Source organism: Rhodnius prolixus, unplaced genomic scaffold (assembly GCF_049639745.1).
Source record: "Rhodnius prolixus isolate KJV_2025 unplaced genomic scaffold, Rpr scaffold_12, whole genome shotgun sequence".
In the NCBI taxonomy this organism is placed as follows: Eukaryota; Metazoa; Arthropoda; class Insecta; order Hemiptera; family Reduviidae; genus Rhodnius; species Rhodnius prolixus.
The window spans coordinates 6,327,634-6,346,469 of NW_027411635.1; the positions used below are offsets into that span (position 1 = coordinate 6,327,634).

The 18,836-nt window shown below is 34.2% G+C and overlaps 2 protein-coding genes across 4 annotated transcripts in view; both read right to left on the reverse strand.

The window, feature by feature from the left end:
• Positions 1 to 1,149: 1,149 nt before the first annotated feature.
• Positions 1,150 to 8,169, reverse strand: LOC141461792 (uncharacterized). 2 transcript variants are annotated; one of them, XM_074143128.1, is made up of 5 exons: positions 7,928 to 8,169; positions 3,995 to 4,298; positions 2,607 to 2,694; positions 2,143 to 2,373; positions 1,150 to 1,414 (listed from the first exon to the last, which is right to left on the reverse strand). In XM_074143128.1, the coding sequence occupies exons 2-5, from the start codon at positions 4,204 to 4,206 to the stop codon at positions 1,301 to 1,303; spliced, it is 645 nt and encodes a 214-aa protein (XP_073999229.1). In that variant the 5' UTR covers positions 4,207 to 4,298; positions 7,928 to 8,169; the 3' UTR covers positions 1,150 to 1,300. The 2 variants fall into 2 exon arrangements, with proteins under 2 accessions (XP_073999229.1, XP_073999230.1); XM_074143129.1 differs by lacking the exon at positions 7,928 to 8,169 and adding an exon at positions 5,708 to 6,667.
• Positions 8,170 to 11,254: 3,085 nt separating this feature from the next.
• Klp10A (kinesin-like protein 10A) overlaps positions 11,255 to 18,836 on the reverse strand; it is a 63,414-nt gene continuing 55,832 nt past the window's right edge. For both annotated transcript variants that reach the window (XM_074143121.1, XM_074143120.1), the window contains 2 exons: positions 15,519 to 15,693; positions 11,255 to 13,438 (listed from right to left, as the gene is read on the reverse strand). In XM_074143121.1, coding sequence (XP_073999222.1) covers positions 13,290 to 13,438; positions 15,519 to 15,693 — 324 coding nt within the window. In that variant the 3' untranslated portion in view covers positions 11,255 to 13,289. The remainder of the gene's footprint in view (positions 13,439 to 15,518; positions 15,694 to 18,836) is intronic.

Consider the following 18,836-nt stretch of genomic DNA (forward strand, 5'->3'; position numbering starts at 1 on the left):
GCAGGAAAATTTGTTAAAAGTACTGCACATTACCATAGTTCTAAGGAAAATAGCCTCCTTATGGTAGATTAGGTTTATTTATATTCGGTAATAAAACACTTTTGGTCTTGCGTTAATATCTTAAGTTAATGTAAATAGGGGAAGGCACGAATATGTCCCACTTTCCCCCTCGTCGACTGGATCGATTGACAAGAGGGGATGAGTGGGATATATACTCCAATATACCTGGGCTCCACCCTACCTTGCTCAGCAAGGTGCAGTATGTGGAAGCCCGAAGGTGACGCGTGCCGACCCAGCTCGAGTGGATAAAAGATGAGAGAAGATTAAAATGATTAGGGGCGCTAATGACCTCAGCAGTCGATGCGCCAAAAAAAAAAAAAAAAAATTTAATTTGTTCATAAATTTGACCTTTAAATACTTAAACAGTCCAAACAGTGGTTCAGTCTGTCTGGCAAGTCTGCTTTTTCCTGGATTGGAAGGAAAAGGTTTGCGAGTAGTTCGAAAGAGGCATTGAAGCTGCTTCGTGGGATGTAATGGTTAATAACAATAGATTTATTGTCCAGCGTATACTGGATTCCAATGCAAACATCCAAGGTTCCAATCCAGCTATTCGCTCTTAGATTTTATCTTCCTAAGAGCTCCCTAAGCTCACTGTCGGTAGATGGAGAGCGTCGTCTGTAACGAGAGATGTTGACGCGCCTTAAATACAAAATAAAAAAGATTATACTTTAAAAATATTTTGGTTAGTATCATTTTTTTTTAAATATTCATTAAGTTAAACTATTTAAAATAAAAAAAAAAACGGTAATTTTTGATATAGCCTAGTACTACTATTACTTTATTATTAATTTTTTTAACGACATCCATTTTTATGGGGCATGTGGAGAAGCTTGGGTGTCTTGATTCTATAAAAAGTGCCACTTTTTGTATACTACACTGAAAGAAACTAATTCTATTTAAAGAAAAAAAACTAGTAGTTGTGTATGTAGTGTGAGTGTTACCAGATTTTTTGAACTCAGAGGACATCTCAAAACAAGAGTTTTCGTTGGAAACTCAATTTAGAAAGATTTTAGAATGACAATAACACTTCTAGTACTAAGTAAAAATAATATTTCCTCAAAAGATCTTGTTAAAAAAAAAGAAGAAATATTTAATAGTGAAAAACACAGCATAAATTTTGATATAATTTCTTTCTTAATAGTCATTAACAGAGATAATTAAACATAGTATCATATTTTAACATCTAATTTAAAAAATAAAAAAATAAATTTTTGGTGTCTATAAAAACAAAAATTCACAGCTACACAAGCAAAGAAATTTCTTTTTGGATATTCTTCCGAGCTTGATCCTCAAATCTACTTCTAAATTCTTCAGTTGCAAAAATATTTGGTATTTGAAGAAAAGACTGAAGCACCTGTGGGAAAAGAAAAAATAATAATATTAGATAGATTTACTTTGTAAGTAACGGATTAGAAATCTTAAAATGTGAACATACAACTGAAAAAAAAAAATAAAAAGGATTGATCAACCAAACGGAGAGTCTGTGATACGGTGAATTATTAGATAGAAAATCAGGAGGGATACGGTAAGGAATGAGGATTTATGGAGGGAAATGAGAATACAGGAAACAAAGAAAAATGGATGAAGAGAAAGCTAAAATGGTATGTACATCTTAGGAGGGTGCCCCCTCTGGAGATGGTTAGGAAGTGGAACCCTTCGTGTTCAGGAAGGCAGTGAAAAAAAAGGTTTTCTTGTCCGTACTGAATGATTAAAAAATATAAAGATATTGTGTGTTGTCAAAAAAAAAAAAGTTTGTTTTTAAAAGTAAATCTTCAAAAGATTTAACAGATGACAGAAATATGGCTAATAACAGTCATTTCCAACGGGCTGTAATAAAAACTTCAGCAAAAATTAGAAAATTGATTGGTAGTGCAGAACTTCAGTTTTTACCAAATGGTTTCTTTGTAAAAAGAACTTACTTTCCGCACTCAAATATTAGCGGAAAGAGCATGCATATTGATATCACCTTTAAACTTAAGATTACCAAGTTATAAATTTACATTTACCTGTTTAATTTAATTCGGCTTATTTATTTACTATATAAATACACACAAAAATTGAATTTTAATCATTTTTATTTACCTTCACTCTTAGAGAATTGTACGCAGATTTATCAAAGAAACCATATTCAAGTCGCACTCTTTCCGCGTAACTCTGATACTCCTCCGGAGGACTGCCCAATACGGACATATCTAAGTCGAGGAAATAATGCTTGTCTAGCTTGCCAACAACTCCTGCCGTCATATGTTCCTCGGTCATGTGGGAGGAAGTACATTCCAATAGAGAGACCACTTCGCACACTAATTTACTTTCCTAAATTAAAAAATTTTTGATTTATTTTGTGTTATTACGAAAAACAGACACTACTGTGGTACTACTGCTCTGTTAGTTACAGAGTTTTCAATCGACCTTGCAGGAAATCAAGAACTGAGAGATCCTTATTCTTTTTAATTAGTTTGGTGTGCATGAAAAACCTATGTTCATTGTATATTGTGACATAATTATGGATGCTCTGTAATAATAATAATATTAGAGGCTGAACTTACTAAAGGCACGCAACAGTCGAGTGCAAACTGCTTAAAGTGTTCTATATTCTTCAGATATGAATCAGCACTTCTTGGATCATATTCGTAACTGTAACAAAGTCAAGGTTTTCCTCACAAATCTATTCTTTGTTGCAACAATTCTAAATAATAAGGTTTATTTTTCAGATAAATGGTTTCCATCTCCCAAAAAAGGATCCTCTTTACAGAATAGGTTTCCATACTCTAAAAAGCGCCAACTCTAATCACCTGTTTTATCCCTCCCGTATCGATTATCGACGATATCCTTGATCAGGGAGTAACCCGAAACGTGTCTCTCAGGCTCTAAAGACGCATGTACCAATAATTAGACATTCGTCTACTTATCAAAGACAGTTGATAACGGATCAAATCCTAGGCATGCCTATTGATCGCATGGTTCCCAAGCAGAACTTCGAATAACTTCTGAACTTTAGTACCCGTCAGATCTATTATTTTTAGAACGAGAGGTTCCCCAACGCAGCCATGTGGCTTATTATACCATACCAGACATCTAGAACTGTTGGTGACATTTTTTGGTATACCGACGATTCCAAGACCGTGGAAAACATTGGAACTGGTACATACAGCCGGAGGCAATCAGTCCATATTTGGGTAAGCCTAGTAAAGTACGCTATAGTTTTCCCAGCGGAGGGCTATTACTTATTTTGACCAAGTGATCATACAACGAAATGCCCTTAGGATTGTCACTACTCTGACAATTCAGTAGGAATTAAGGCCTATCAAATTACTTCTAGACTGGTATATTTTTCTAGTTCTACCCCTCTTCTGGGGTCTGTCTCTCACTTAGATTGTATAGCAGATGTGAGCAGCTTGAACACGCTCAATCTATGTTGGTGCGAGGGCCCACAGGTTAAGGCAATAAGGCAGGAGAACTGGCCCAGCTAGGTTCTAGTAGATCTTTAAATGGGTCTAGAATTCTTCTACTTCAGAACTAAGGCTACGATGAAATCAGTTTTGCAGTAATGGGTTTGCAGCAACTTCAAGGCCAGGTGGTATAGTACCAATGGTTAAAGATAAGCGAAGAAGTTCAATCGAAAACCCTTCCCAAAATATCTCCTAGAAACAGTGTTAAGGGTTGGACGCCTTATTTTCTCTAATAAATTATAAAAACATAAATTTAAACAAAGTTTAAAAATAACCACAAAACAATTTAAAAACATGAATCAAAATAAAAGACGGAAGATGGTTCTAGAGTGGACAGAAACGTTTCATGTTTCAATGTGATAAGAGGAGAAAGGAAAATCATAAATACTTCAAAATTGGTTAGCAGTGTACATTAAAAAAAATAAATAAAATAAAATAAAATAAAATTGAAGACAAATTAAAAAAAGAAGCGTAAAGGTACTTACTAGCTGAAGAACAGTGCATATTCCATAGATTGTGTATTTTGAATAAGATGTTTTACAGACTGGTAGAGGTACAGTTTGAATTGCAGCAGTTCTAAATTATGATATTTTCTTTGTGATTGAGAAAGATTGGCTACAATTTTGTCCCACCATTCATGTTTCTGTTCAGGTAGATCACGTGTTAGATTGGACCATACGTCTTCTATTAATGACATTGCTATTTGTTTTATAAATTTATTTCCTTCTTCACAAAATAACTAAGTGCAACAGTTGAAGACTCTATGCTGCTTAAATTGGATGCCCTGATCTGTTAAGTAAATGCTTTCATTAATGTTTTAAAAATTAAATTGAAAATGTGGTTAGGTCCAGGTGGATAGATGGTTAGGTTAGAGAAAATCTAATTAATTAAATTATAAATCTAGTACAAAACGTTATACGCCTTGCTCGCACTGTAATTCTCAAGTTATAACCACAGAGTTGATTCATACAGCGTATTTTTGTTACAAGTTGGGCTTCAATATAACTTGGATGTAACAAAATTCTGGGAATAGGATTAGCACTTCTTCGGGAAACTTAGCAATCCTGTGGGCATCCAACCTAACAAGCCTCAATGCAGACACCCCTAATATTCTCACTATGTATATAGGACCTGCAGTGGAAATTTATAAGAGCAAATATTTGGGTTTAACGTATCCACAAGCGAATTCTAGCCCACCCCAAGCTATGGTGTCAAATTACCCTCGCCGCAGGATGTATGGCACACGGATGATTGTGTCGAGGACGGAGGCACCAGTCCCCAACGAGATAAGCAGCCCTTTCCGGACTAACGCAGGCTTTGAAGAGCTTTCGACTTCAATAGAAAGCCAGTATTTAGAGAATATACGCTCTCTGAGCGGGTGGGAATGTCTTCAATATTTAGACATCAAGTTTTACCGATCCCTTCCTGGAACTTCCCTAGAGCCAAGGTTGTTTCCAGTGCTTATTAAAGTGGCATATTTCTTTTTCTAAGTTCATTGAGGATGGTTATCCCAATTTACCGGCTCACAGGTCTCTAGGATTTTCTGAGATCCAACCAGTTTTATGTGGTGAAAACTGGCTAACTATATTTTTTAACTCAAACAAATTAGGAATAACTGACTCAAGATTGTCATATTTTTTGCTTTTACATAGGCAATATTGAAGATGATTGTGTTTACCATTAAATAGGTTTTTCTCTGGAGTAAAAATCAAAATTTTGAGTTACCTATATTTTATAAAACTGAATAAAAAGAAGACATATTGATATCCAATTTTATTTATATGTCAACAGTCACTAAGACATTAAAATTATTAATTACTATTAATGGTAACTAGTAAAAAATGTAAATAAACTTTTCTTATAATAATTAACGAGGTAAATGTAAAGAATAGTTACCCGGAGGTGTGGCCTAATTCGAAGTGATTCTGATTCGCTGTTACTATATAACCCGCCAAATTCAAATATAAATATAAAAATATTTGTTTTATATTTACATTTAAATCTGGCGGGTTATATGGTAACAGCGAATCAGAATCACTTTGAATTATTTATTCAAGATTGATAATTTTATTTAACAATTTTTCGTGGAGGGCTGTGCCCCCACACCCCCTTCTAATTTCCTAACCACCCTTAATTTTTTATTTGAGTCACAAGATTCAGTACAATAATTACAAAGAACAACACAAAAAGAAACTTACCTTATTCAGTGGAATCCTTATCCTGAGGAGTGTACACTTTGCGGACTCCCTCCAGAAAATCTCTCATAAGGTCGCCACTGGAAGAATGACTCCTATGCCACATATACTCCGCTAAGTAGGAGTCAAACTGGCCAGTGACGGTCCTTCTTGGTAGCTGCCTTTTTATGGAACTCCATGTTCCCTCAATAGCATTCGTGTGCACTCCACTTTTGGGGTCTTTAAAATGTAGGGAGTGATTTACTTTCAAATGTTTGAAGCCTTCGTCTTCTAGACAGTCATACGACTTCCAACAGTCCGAGTAAATTGTAGATCCTGGCAGTATGAAAGTCTTAATGACATCTAGCAACGTATCTTTATCCCTAGTTTCAACGACCCTGAAAAAGCATTGATTCGACCCCCTCTCGAAACCAGCAAACACCCATCTGCCATCCACATGCTTTCCTCTATTATACTTTCTTTTTCCGAACTTGCTTTCATCAATTTCCACAATCTTACCGACGCCACCAAGCATACTGCTTTCATTAATCACAATATCCATGCAAACCTTTCTATAAAAACTTCGCCAGTCACACACAGAAACTCTACTCAAGCCAATTCAAAACACACATCGTTCTGCATCCTCTTTTGCACAAAAAACTCAGTCATAAGTAAAACATCAATCATACTTAATTTGCTTCTTTCAAACCATGAACCCTTTTGCACACTTCTTCTCACATCATGAGAAGGGGTCGAATAGCCTCGGCACCTCCAATCATACTTATCAATCGCACTATTATTTTTTGTTAATTTCATATTACTTCCACACTTCGGACATACATACGTACTACTAATCAAACCAACATCCATACAAAATTTTAAAACATTCATCTCTCCATCCTCACTCAGACTACATTCATGCTTTAAATAAAAAAAAAAACTGCAAATTCAAAACGCTCATGCTTTATGAAGTTACAAAAAAAAGGCACCTAAAGTCACAAACAGGGCACTGGCGGGAACTGATAATACATTAAAAAGGAAGCAGTTACTGTGTAGTAGGTGTACAGCGCATGCGCGCTAAACATTTAATAGTTAAAAAATTCAAAAAAGTATATACAGCACATTAGCGGGAAATTGAGAAATTTAAAAAGAATATATTGAACATTGGCGGGAAGTATGTTAGTTTAAAAAGTGAACAGTAACTGTACTATACTGCGCATACACTAAAAATAAACTGGCCACACCTCCGGGTAACTATTCTTTACATTAGCCTAACTATCTAACCTTTACTAATACTACTAACTCCTTTATGAAATATGCTCTTAACAACCGGAATAACATTTCCAAGCTTTTTTTTTTTGACAGATACAGATAGTGGCAACGCGAAAATTTGTGTCCATTTCAGGCAAGCGTTAGGCACGTGATAAGCCAAAAATCGACTTAGTCACCGCTCCCGTAAAATATAATAGAACACAATTTAAAACGAAATAAAAAGAAAAAAATTTGTATGGCTTGAATGTTTTCAACCGGTTTTTATATCTGTATATTTATTAAAAATCAAATACAGTCGCCAAAATTTCAAATTTAAAAATCGGTTGATTGGAAGTGCTATTTGTTTATTTGCAAGTTTCTTTAAACTTTTATGACTTTAAGATATATGAGGTAAATAAGTTTTATTTAAAACTTTTTTTTTTAATCATTTTAGAGGTATTTTGGGAGAGGGGTGAAGTTAAACTCATATGTTAAGTAGATGTTAACAACAATAGAATATGTATCCAAAATTTTTACGTTGAAAAGTATTTAGTTAAAAGCTTCACATTATAATGTAGGTTCTATATAGATAAAACTAATTTTGGGGCAAGTCTGACGACCTAAATCCTCCAGAATATAAAATGTCTCTATCCGAAAAAAAAAATCAAATTAAAGAGTTGGTTCTATATATTTAGTTAAACAAAAATTTGAATTTCATGGATTGCAGATCTGGTTGGTCAATTTTGAACAAAACTCTATTGAAGTTAGTAGAATCTAAATGAAATACTTATTTAATTTGGAGTTTCTAGTTACTACTTCTCATTTTTGGGTTATTGTGATAGAGACAGATCAATATCTATGGACTTAGTGAACATGAAAGCTTGTATTTCTTGTGAAAACTTTTATTTGAAAAACTGCTTAACACTTCTTTTATCAACAGTATGAGAAATTAATATAAAAAAATGAAAAAAACAAAATGCTTGATCTACTAACCATGAATGCCAAGCTCATAGAGGTGCTGTATTAAAATTCATTGACTCTGTGCTTCTTATGATACTTTTATCTAATTATTTAAAAGTTAGAGGCTGCTTAATACAAACAAATGCTCTTATAATCAGTCGTAATCATATTAATGAAGCTAATCAGATCAACTCAACGAAATCATATTCATCAGAAAGGACACTAAGAACTAAAGTAGTGTTCAAGCAGAACAGCTAACTTTGCTAGAAATCAATAAGTGCTTCGGCCACGCCTCCTAGCCGTTACTCACTTCAGTTATTCACTTTTTCATATCAGTAATAAAACTGATTTTAAAGTTTGTCTGTTTAATTTTGGGGATTTATGTCACGAATTTTAGTCTCTCAGATAATAAACATGAGTAGTTTTAATTATTAAAAACACAGTTTATGCTTATTGTATGCAAATAAAAAAAAATAGTGTGAAAACATACGATTTTTCTCTTTCTAAAATACTCAAGATTTTCTTAAAACATCGAAATTTTGTTTTCAGTACTGGTTCACCACAATAAAGGGACTTTTGTGAGACATGCTCATCCCATCAGTTCTTTTTAAAAATTGATTTTCAAGAAAACGTAGAAGAATAACATAAAACGACGGGTATTTATCTAATCTGTACCGTACCGTGGTTATTTTATCTGGGTAGGCTACAGCTACGATTGATTGTTATACAGTCAAACTTTCTTTTGAGAAACACCAGTGAATTGAGAGCATCAAAATAATATTTTTCAATTAGCAGACAGAAATACAAAGGAAACTACAATATTTCGGGAAGTTATGAGTAAATTTCTCATCAAGCCTCTTTGAAGTAAGATTAGATGTAGATATTTTGGTTTTAATATTCACTTTTTTTCATTATTAAGTAAAGAAGGACGAAGATTCTATTGAAATGTTTGTTTAATTTTAATTTTTAATTACAGCCTTAATCTCTAGGTTAACAATTATTACTATAATTCAGTAACAACTTATTTTCATTTTCTACTTGAACGTAAACTCAAGTTAGCATACAGTCTAAATTTAAACTTACCGCGAGATATAGTCAGGCTCCTTGTCTTTCCTAAAACTTCCGAAGCTTATCTCAAAATCACTAAGATGCATTCTTGTGAAAGAATGTACAACTACCTCACTAATGCTCTTGCACTTTCACATACACTAGGAAAGGAAAGGTGAAGTTGCATTGATTAACTAATAATGACCAACTAAATTAGTGTATTAAATAATATGCCTTTAGTCTATATTGTAACATTCTCTTACAATTAGAAATAAAACACAGGTGGTCCCTCGCCAACTAGACCCTGAGAGTGAGGTAACTACACACAGATACGGCTTACTTATATTTCTGAAACAAATTATCTACTTAGGTCAATCGAATTATGGACGAGGCTCTGGCAGCCCTCATACTACTTCGTCCCTCACTCACAGGCTTTTATTACTGGAAAAAGGGGCTTGAAAATCAGTGTTGATGGCAATAGAGTACTGAATCTAGAAGAGGAATGGCCTTCGCTCAAAAAAATAGAATTCAAAATGAATAAATGCACGGTGGTATTGCACATATCTAGAAGGGAGAAGTCAAATAGGCTAGTGAGGATGTTTCAGTATTTCTGGAAGGTGTGAGATTAGAGATGGTAAATAACATAAAATACCTAGAAGGGTTGTTTGACAAAGAAACTTTGCTGGGATTAGCAGCTACAATATATCTGTGAAAAGAGTTTGCAATTTGTCGTCATTCTACCAAGAGCAGCCAAGTCCATTGGGGACTCAGCAGCTAATGTTGGAAGTCATTGATAATTGTGCATTTATTCCTTTAATTTTGTATGCTTCCCCTGTAGGTTAGTCAACTCTGCGAACTAAAAGAAATCGGAAAAACATAAGAGTACAGTGATTGTTCTTATTGCGACTAATAAAAGGTTACTTTTTATGCAGCCTCTGTGATAGCTGGAGTTTTGCCAATATGTCTTCACCTGGAAGAGTGTACTTTTTATGACCGAATGCGGTTTGGTAAAGTGGTTGATGATATGTATGTACAAAAGTTGGAAAGACCCATCAGTTTCCAACAACAGCTACAACCCCCGCAGTCTATTCTATAGTTAACTTAAATTTAAAAATGCAGTATGGTCTAAAGATTTACACTGATGAAAACAAAGACGATAACTCTGTTGGATTTAATAACCCTACCTTTTTGATTTAATAACTAGGAAGAAGGACTAACTATATTTAAATCACTTGAATGAAATCCAATGTCTGCTTGAAAGACAAAATTATAAAGCGACGGACAGCCGAGTGACCTTAGCTTCGATACAAAGTGGTAGTCATCATTTTCTTCTTATTGACAGGAATTCAGAAAAGTTGCGCAGCCTCCAAAACCGTTGTGTGAACAGCTCATTTAGATGGCAAAATGCCCTTGTTGGGATTGTCGGAAACGAATGAGCTGATCTTATGGTAAAAAAATGTCTTCGAAAGATTGTGAATTACCAGCAAGTTACAATTATCCAAAATCGGCATTTAAATACTGGCTGCATCAGCTCAGTTTAATATCCTGGGAGCTTATCTGGAATGAATCAACTACGTGAGTGTTGACCAGAGCTTTTTCTCCATCTGTGAGCGCACGCCTTCAAGAGAAATGCATCATTGCCAGTGACTCGAATCCAGTCGGGACACGGAAAAATGACCACTTGTCTGAGCAGATTTAACATAATTCCATCTTCCGCATGTTCATGCGACTCTTCCTCTTCACAGACTGTAGTACAACTTTTGTGGGACTGAGAAGGTTTTCTTTCAGCAAGAAGACTATTAATGCGACAAGTTGTCACTCAGGGGGTAACTTGGCCCCCTCCCCCCACTGTGGAGGATTGTTCCTTTTATTTATGTACTTGAAAAAAGTTTAACTTTTCAAAAGTGATTTTATGTTTCTGAACTGAACTGTTGTCATTAAGCCTCATTTACGACACATGATTGGCTGCCTTGATATTCCGTCTAAAGAAGACATCATCAATATTAAATTGTTCAGCACCAACGTCGAGCAATATGCTGATCATGTAAACATTCCCTTACGATTTCATATCAATGCTGCGAGGAGCTGTTTCGCCATTTGTAATGGTTTTCTTCAAACGTCGCTCAACAGAACTGAGTATTTGAATGGACCAATGATATGTACAAAAACACTATAAAGACTACATTAATAGAAAATCTTTGTATAGATTAGAGAAGTAAATCGGTTCAAGAAACTTGATCCAATTTTTTCCATCTGCCTCCACTCATTAGTATGTTTTTTAACTGAAGGGTTAATTATTAAGGACAAAGTACAAACAATGCTAAATATTTTTTAATTCTCAAATGACATTCATATATAACATTATTATTATTTTTAATTAATTAGAAAAAATAATTGTGTATAACAAAAAATTAATTAAATATTATTATTATTAAAAAACAAAAAAATATGAACAAATTATTCCGTTTAATAATTAAATAAGTAAGTTTCGGTCCTACAAGATCACAGTTGGCAAAGAGAGTACGCACTTTAAATTCGAATTACAGTTTGTATTGTGCCGAGCGCTAATAAATTAAAAAAGGGAGAAAGGTGGGTTACATTTTGAGGTCTGAGCGAAATGTTGCAGAGGACGGTTTGAATTATCCAAGGATTAGTGTCTTTTGCAATACTCATTAGAAGTAACCTTTTTTGTTTTTAGTATTTTATACGCGAATTTAATTTTAAAAGCCATTCTCACACATTTAAAGTTTATCTACCACTTGGAATGGATGATTTCAGAAAATCAAAAATCAGAGCCCTTCTTTGGACAACGCTCCAACATCAACTTAATGAAATTATATGTTGCACGCCTTTATAAAGAACTTTCTGGAGAAGTCGACTGAAGAAAGCAAAACATTTTCTTTGGTTTGGTTCTAAGACATCCTAATAGAAATTATGGAAAGTTAACTAAAGACGGAGCGTATATGCATAAACATTCTTTTTAAACTATCATAATCAGATGGCGCAGAACATAAATCGCATGAATAGAAAAACCTGATCACAAAATCGAAGATCGACTGTTTTTGTTTACTATAAAAGGTATTCCTTTGCCATGATCATTTGCTTAAAACTATCCAAAAGAAGTATTTGCGAAGGGTTACTTCCATCCCTTTATTCTGGTTCATTCTGGATGTTTGAAGATTTATCTATCACGAAGATTCAACGTAAAATTTAAACTTAAATGGGTCTGGATCCGAATGCGACGGCATAACTCGTCCTCAAGGGAATTACTGCGCATCTGATGACCGTAAACTAGGACAAAGACAATCGAATTAATTTGTCTAATGGGACCGGCCCAGAGAGATCACTGCACACTGTGTTCGACATCGCTGCATGTTCTCTTACTGCGACAAGAGAGACATTCCTCCAGTTAGGGATCAAGGTATTTGAGATCCCAGGAGGCGGCTTCGGAACCTACTAGGGCAATGGACTTGCAAAAGTGGTCTGAGCCACCGGAGAGTTATTACAATAAGTCCTTGTGGTCTTATTCTGCATTCCCTTTGTACCTATACTCTTTTCGGAGGGACCTGGCGTACAAATGAATGGATTTTGCAATGCGATAGTGACTTAATTCATTCAATTTTTTATTTGTGAGCTTTGTCCGCACATGCACATAATAATAATAAAATTTCAAAAAAACAATGAGATGAATGTTTTAATTTAGCTTTGACATGACCTCTGCCGAGTCCCTCCAGCTGAAGTACGAAGTAACCTCGGTCACAATTAATGTGATAAAACATAACTAGAGCCTTCATTTATGGAAGCGCTGTACGGGGTAGATTAGTTAGCCAAGAGATATTTAGAAGATCATTTAAATAGTTGTCATGTAATTCAATAAACTTAAACTAATCAGTCCAGCAACTTTTTGATCAGACCCCTTACAATTACATATTGGCATGATAAAAAAGTTAATTAAATGAGTCAAGAAATTTCATAACTATGATTAGAAATTATCAAGCAGGCGCATTTTTTCATTCTCAAATTTCATAAAAAAAAAAACAACAGTTTACACCTAATTCATGTTTTGTTCGAAACAACAACTTCAAGCTGTTTATAATAACTAAGTGAGCCTCAGCAATTAAAATTACAATGATTAATTTCCAACAGTGGAGTTTAAAAAATCACAATGCACACCAATTTCTTTCTTTTCTTTTTTTTTATTAATTAGAAGCATTTAATTTCTTTTGTGTATTGTTAATAAAAAATAAATAAAAAACTTTGCCAACTACAAATAAGTAGTAAATGATTTTCGCGTTCCTTAAAAACGAAGTATTTTTTTTCGTCAAATACTGATTGATTTTATTTATAGTTAGTTTGGTAGATTAACTTTAGGTGTCATCTTTCGACTTATTTCTTCTTCAGTGACTAGTTGATGTTTAAAAGCAGTCACTTTTTCTTGCAAATTTTGTAGACAGCGTAACCTTTCCTTTATAACCTCATCTATCTGAGATGCGAATGCTAAACAAATAAAATAAAATGTAGTATGAGACGCAGAACTTTTTCTTGCGGCATTTGATCTAAAAATTAACCAATTACATTTTTCAATTTTAACTTTTGACATTTTATTTTAATTTAAGGCACGTTAACGTTTTTATGAGTCTTTATGAGAGCCTTTATGAATGCACTGCAGGTTTCTGGAGAGTGTTCTCTTGTGACAGACAACACAAATTTGTGTTTTTCACTTTACAATTAAAAAACAATTTGTTTACAATTTATTTATTTAGCTAAACCCATCTGTGAGCGGCAATGCAGTGTGCTTTCGATAATTATTATCTTTGGAGAGGCAAAGACAAAGTGGATCTGGAGTGGAAGAAGAGGTGATCAGAGGTTGCCAGGCTAAGGAGAAGCTCTATAAAAATAAAAATAATTACTGAGGACGTTTGAGACTTTTAAGTGGCCTAAATTTGGAGTATTCCTTTACGATTAACCAAAAGAGCAATACTTCTTAGCCAAATCGCGAAAGTATAAAACATTTAATATAACCTAAAAGCAAAAAATGGTTAACAAATACTAAATAAATAAATAAATAAAACAACACATAACCAGAAACGATTTATTTCTTCAGTTTACTTTTGAACAAGAAGTCTTTCACCTTTTCTTTTGCTCTAGTTAATATGCAATATTACATTCTGTAATTCGCGATGCAATATTCAATTTGACATTTAGCCCAGAATTTTTTTTCAAGACAGGATCTTAGAGTTTTTCAGTTTAACACGAAATACAGCTGTTTACATAATGGAATCGCAGGGATTTTGTTCTTTTTAATTATCAATTTTACATTATTTATTAAAACGACTCCACCGACGGTCTATGACCATGGTGACTGTCTAGATTATTTGTAAATGTGTTAAATTTGTAATATTCAAGGTATTATGTATAATTCAATAAAGACTATTATTACTACTACTACTACAGCTGCTCACAACTTATGAACTCCTGAATATGATAAAAGTTGCATTTCTAATTATCGCCCCACATCTATACAGGCTCTGTAAGCAAGATATTTGAAAGCAGAGCACTTAGACTGTTCCTTACTCTGCTTCAAATAAAAGAATTACTAACCAACAGAAATTCTTAAAGGAATATCTGTGATTACCATTTAGTAACATTCCAATCTTAAGTGTAAAACTTTTTCTCTCGGTCACGTTGATGTTGAGACGCGGACTTCAGTAGGGTATTTGGCAAGGTGAGCTTTCCTCGGCTTATTAAAAAAAAAGAAGAGATCGTTGTAAGCTGATTGTTAATGGATTGGTTTGTTTTGTGAATAATACTCAGAATGTTAAATTAAAAGCACAGAAGCCGTTCTCGTATAAGCAGCATCAGGATTACAAGTCTCTCATATGGGTCTGTTTCTTTTTTTCATTTTTATAAATGATTTATAGCTATGACTGAATGAGAGCTTTTTTGCTGCATTCGAAGGATCTTGAGAAATTTGAAAGCGTAGTGTCCACAGATAACTGTCGGTGTTTAAATGTTTTCAGTCATCTCTGGGTTCCCTAATCAACTGAGGTCGCACTAATGGGATGTCGTTGATTATTTTCTTGTTTCTTATTACAAACATGCTAGGAAAATATTCTTAGAATATTCCTGAAAGATGTCACAAACTAGTCACAAAAAACAAGTAATTATTGAGAGAGATTGGATATAAGTTTTGAAGTTTTCACTCGAGGATTTTTTGATTTTGAGTTAAAACTGCCATTATTCTAATTTCGCCGAGCAACACTGACCTTATTTTTTTTCTAACTCTTGATTATCCTACTAATAGAAGTCACCTAAATATTCCTGTTCTATAGTTGTAATTGGCGAATTTTCTGAAACTCAGAACATATTTAGACTGTTGTAATACTGTAAGTACCCAAAAGGGTATAAATGACGAATCGCCAGAAATGGCAATTTGGAGGGCAATGTGGAGTCTCCTAAAATCAATTTTCAAGATAAAGTTTACAGTTTCAGCTCCCAGTACAAGTGTTGTTAGTGTAACTAGTTTAAAAAGTTCATTTAAATTAGTTTTTCAAAACCGGCTAGTTTCAATACTTACTGTCTTGATCGTAATCGACATTCCGTGTTAAGGAAAGTAAGTAGTCTTCTCGAGTACCTAGTTTGGTGTTAGTTTCGCGCCAAACTTTCAGACTATCAAGCATCTCTTCCTCTCTTTGCTGTAGCTGAGAGACAGCTTCATGGAAATCGTACAGGTCGCCTGATAATTCTCCTTCCTAGACATATATAATTCACATGTGAACACAGTGATTAAAGTCCTTGAGTCAGAAAGATTAGCTTTAACTTAAAATTGTTTATAGAAAAGTATGTGGAAATGAATAACAGGTTCGAGTACGTTATGCATTGCACCAGTTAAGTAAAAATAATCTTGTTTTCAGAGGCATACAATGCACTGAAGGTGAGAATTATATTCAAAAAGTCAAAACATTTTGTGTTAAAATGTTGGGTGCGAGGGAGGATGTGAAAATCGCACATGTATGTCGTGTGGGTAAACAAGAGCCCAAAGTATTAGTAGCCGAATTCACCTGCTCAGAAGACAGAGCATTCATTTTGAGCAAGAGTAAGATATTAAGAGGTACGCAATTTTCAATTATTCAGGATATGATACCTAGTGTTCGACATAAACACAATAAGTTGCTGGCTGTGAGAAAACAGATCAAATTAGTTAACAAGGGAGCCAAAATTAATGTTAGGTTGAACAATATGTTCATTGATGGATTATGTTTTCATTGGAGCGAACAGAATGGGCTGATGCTGAATGGCGAGAATGGCGTATGCAGGTTGAATGAATTGTTCAAGTTCGATTTTATGGACTGCATTACGAAACTAGTACATGAAAAGGTGGTGGAATCAAGGGTGAATACTTCTCAACGGCGTACTGATGGAGATAGTGTATCCAGAGATCGCCAGATATCTGATTTTATTTCAGGTACTTCCGCAGCTGGGTGTGCAAGTCCAATGGAATGAGGAAGTGCTGTCTGTCAGGTGAAAGGTAGTAAGGGTGAAAATGTAAGAAGTGGTTTTTATTTTAGTTTATTATCGTACAATATATGTGGTTTAAAAAATAAAATCGAAGAAGTTGGTTTTTTAAATTTTGTTAAGGCATACGATGTATTTTATTTGATTGAAACATTTATTGTTGAAAAAGATATTTGTCTCTATGGAAAATATTTCACGGGTTACAGTTTGAAATGGGTACCAGCGGAAAAGAGTAGTAGATATGGTAGAGGTAAGGGCGGAAGTATAATTGGTATTAAATTAAGTTCGCCGTGTTCTAAATTTTTAAAATTAGTTGAAATAGATGGTATGACTGTGATTAGCTTTGTATCTGGAGATTTAAACCTTTACATTGTCCCCCTGTACTTAAGTGTTAGCAATTGGGAAAATGACTTTAAAAGGCTTGCAGAATTTGTGTACATGCATTCAGATTTTAGTTATATATTAATAGGGGATGTTAATGCTAGATTTGCGGAATTGCAAGTTATACCTGAGAATGTTTTGAATAATCTGTATCAGTTTAATGTAAAACGTAATTCTAAGGATAAAATTGCAAATAAAAAGAGGAAGCGGTTCTTGGAATTGTGTGATGGTTTTAATATATTTATACTGAACGGTAGAGTGTTGGAAAATGATTCTGATGGATCTTACACATTCGTCGGAGGGGCAGGCAGTTCGGTTATTGACATTTGTGCCGTTTCTTTTGAGATATTGCATTGTATAAAAAGTTTTAGTATAATTAGTAAGAATTTTGCAGATCATATGCCAATTTGTACATCTATATTTGTGGCGGATCGGCCTAACAAGAATGATGTATTACCACTTTTACCTAAGTTAATTTGGTCTAAAAATGATGAGTTATTTTATAAAAAAAAATTAGAATATAAATGTAAGAATAATATGTTTGCTATAGATAATGTACAAAGTGCAGTAAATAGAGTTTGTGAGATGATTAGGGATTGTGCCTGTTATGGTAAGCAAGTAAGAACCTTTAAACCTACAAACAAACAGAAGTGGTATGACAGAGTTTGTATGAAACATAGAATACGCTCTCTTAAATTACTTAATATATTTCGTAAAAATAGTTCTGATTACGTGAAACAATTATATTTACAAGCGCAAAAAGAATACAAACAAATCTGTAGAAAGAAAAGGAAAGAGTTTTTTGAAACCTTAAATAAAAAGTTTAAAATAATTAAAGATACTAAAGAAATGTGGTCACTAATTAATGTATTTAGAAAAAAGTACTTTGTGTGCAGTCCGAACATTAGTAGTGACGTATGGTACTATCACTTCCGCGATTTGCTGTACCCGGATGCCGACTGTTGCCTTGTTTCGTATGCTGCCCCCTGGTTTAGAGACGATTATCTGGATTGTAATTTTACTGGTTTGGAATTGGATGTCGTTCTTAAAAATTCGGGTACTAACAAAGCCCCAGGCTTTGATAGAATACCTTTTGAATTTTATAAAGACGCTCCACAAGTATTTTTAAATACAATATTAAATATTTTCAATTATATTTATGAGTCAGGAAATGTGCCTCCGTCGTTTTCAAGGTCGATCATTTTTCCTTTGTATAAAAAAGGTGGTATCGAAGATGTGCAAAATTACAGGGGAATATCGTTTGTCGATACTATTTCTAAATTGTTTACCGGGCTGTTACTCAACAGATTAGTAAACTGGTGTGCAGAAAACGATATTCTATGCGAGTATCAGGCCGGCTTCCGTAAACACTACTCTACTAATGACAATTTATTTATTTTATTTAATATTATAAAAATTGTTTTGTCTGTTAAGCGTCAGAAAGTATATTGTTTTTTTATCGACTACAAAAGTGCATTTGATTGCGTAATAAGAGAATCGCTTTTTTATAAATTATTGGGCTTAGGCATTTCCGCTAAATTTATTAGAATTTTGGAGGGGTTATATGAGGAGACAGAGTCTGCGGTATGGGTTAGAGATGGGGTAACACCAAGCTTCAGAACTAAACAAGGCCTTAAACAGGGATGCCTACTTTCACCTGTCCTATTCTCTCTGTATGTAAATGATTTGCCCGAATACATTGGTGGAGGAATAAGTATTGATGAGATCAATGTCAGATGTTTATTATATGCAGATGACATTGTGCTCCTCAGTTCTAATCCCGATGTGCTCCAAAAAATGATAGATAGGCTTAGCGAATATTCAGCGATTTGGAATTTAAAAATTAATCTGAATAAGTCGAAAATTATGGTGTTTAAGAATGGGGGAAAGTTGGCACGGCGGGAAAACTGGACCTGGGAGGGTGCACCTATTGAAGTGGTCAACTATTATAGATACTTGGGTGTTGGGGTTACGCCACAGTTGGCCTTAAAGAAACATT

Bases quoted from the DNA above. Each gene is read 5' to 3' on its own strand.
- LOC141461792 (XM_074143128.1), bottom strand. From the start codon at position 4,206: ATGTCATTAATAGAAGACGTATGGTCCAATCTAACACGTGATCTACCT. The intron at 2,695-3,994 runs GTAAGTACCTTT...ACTTTGTTACAG, and splicing joins TATGCACTGTTCTTCAGCTA to TTACGAATATGATCCAAGAA. The intron at 2,374-2,606 runs GTAAGTTCAGCC...TTTTTAATTTAG, and splicing joins TCGACTGTTGCGTGCCTTTA to GAAAGTAAATTAGTGTGCGA.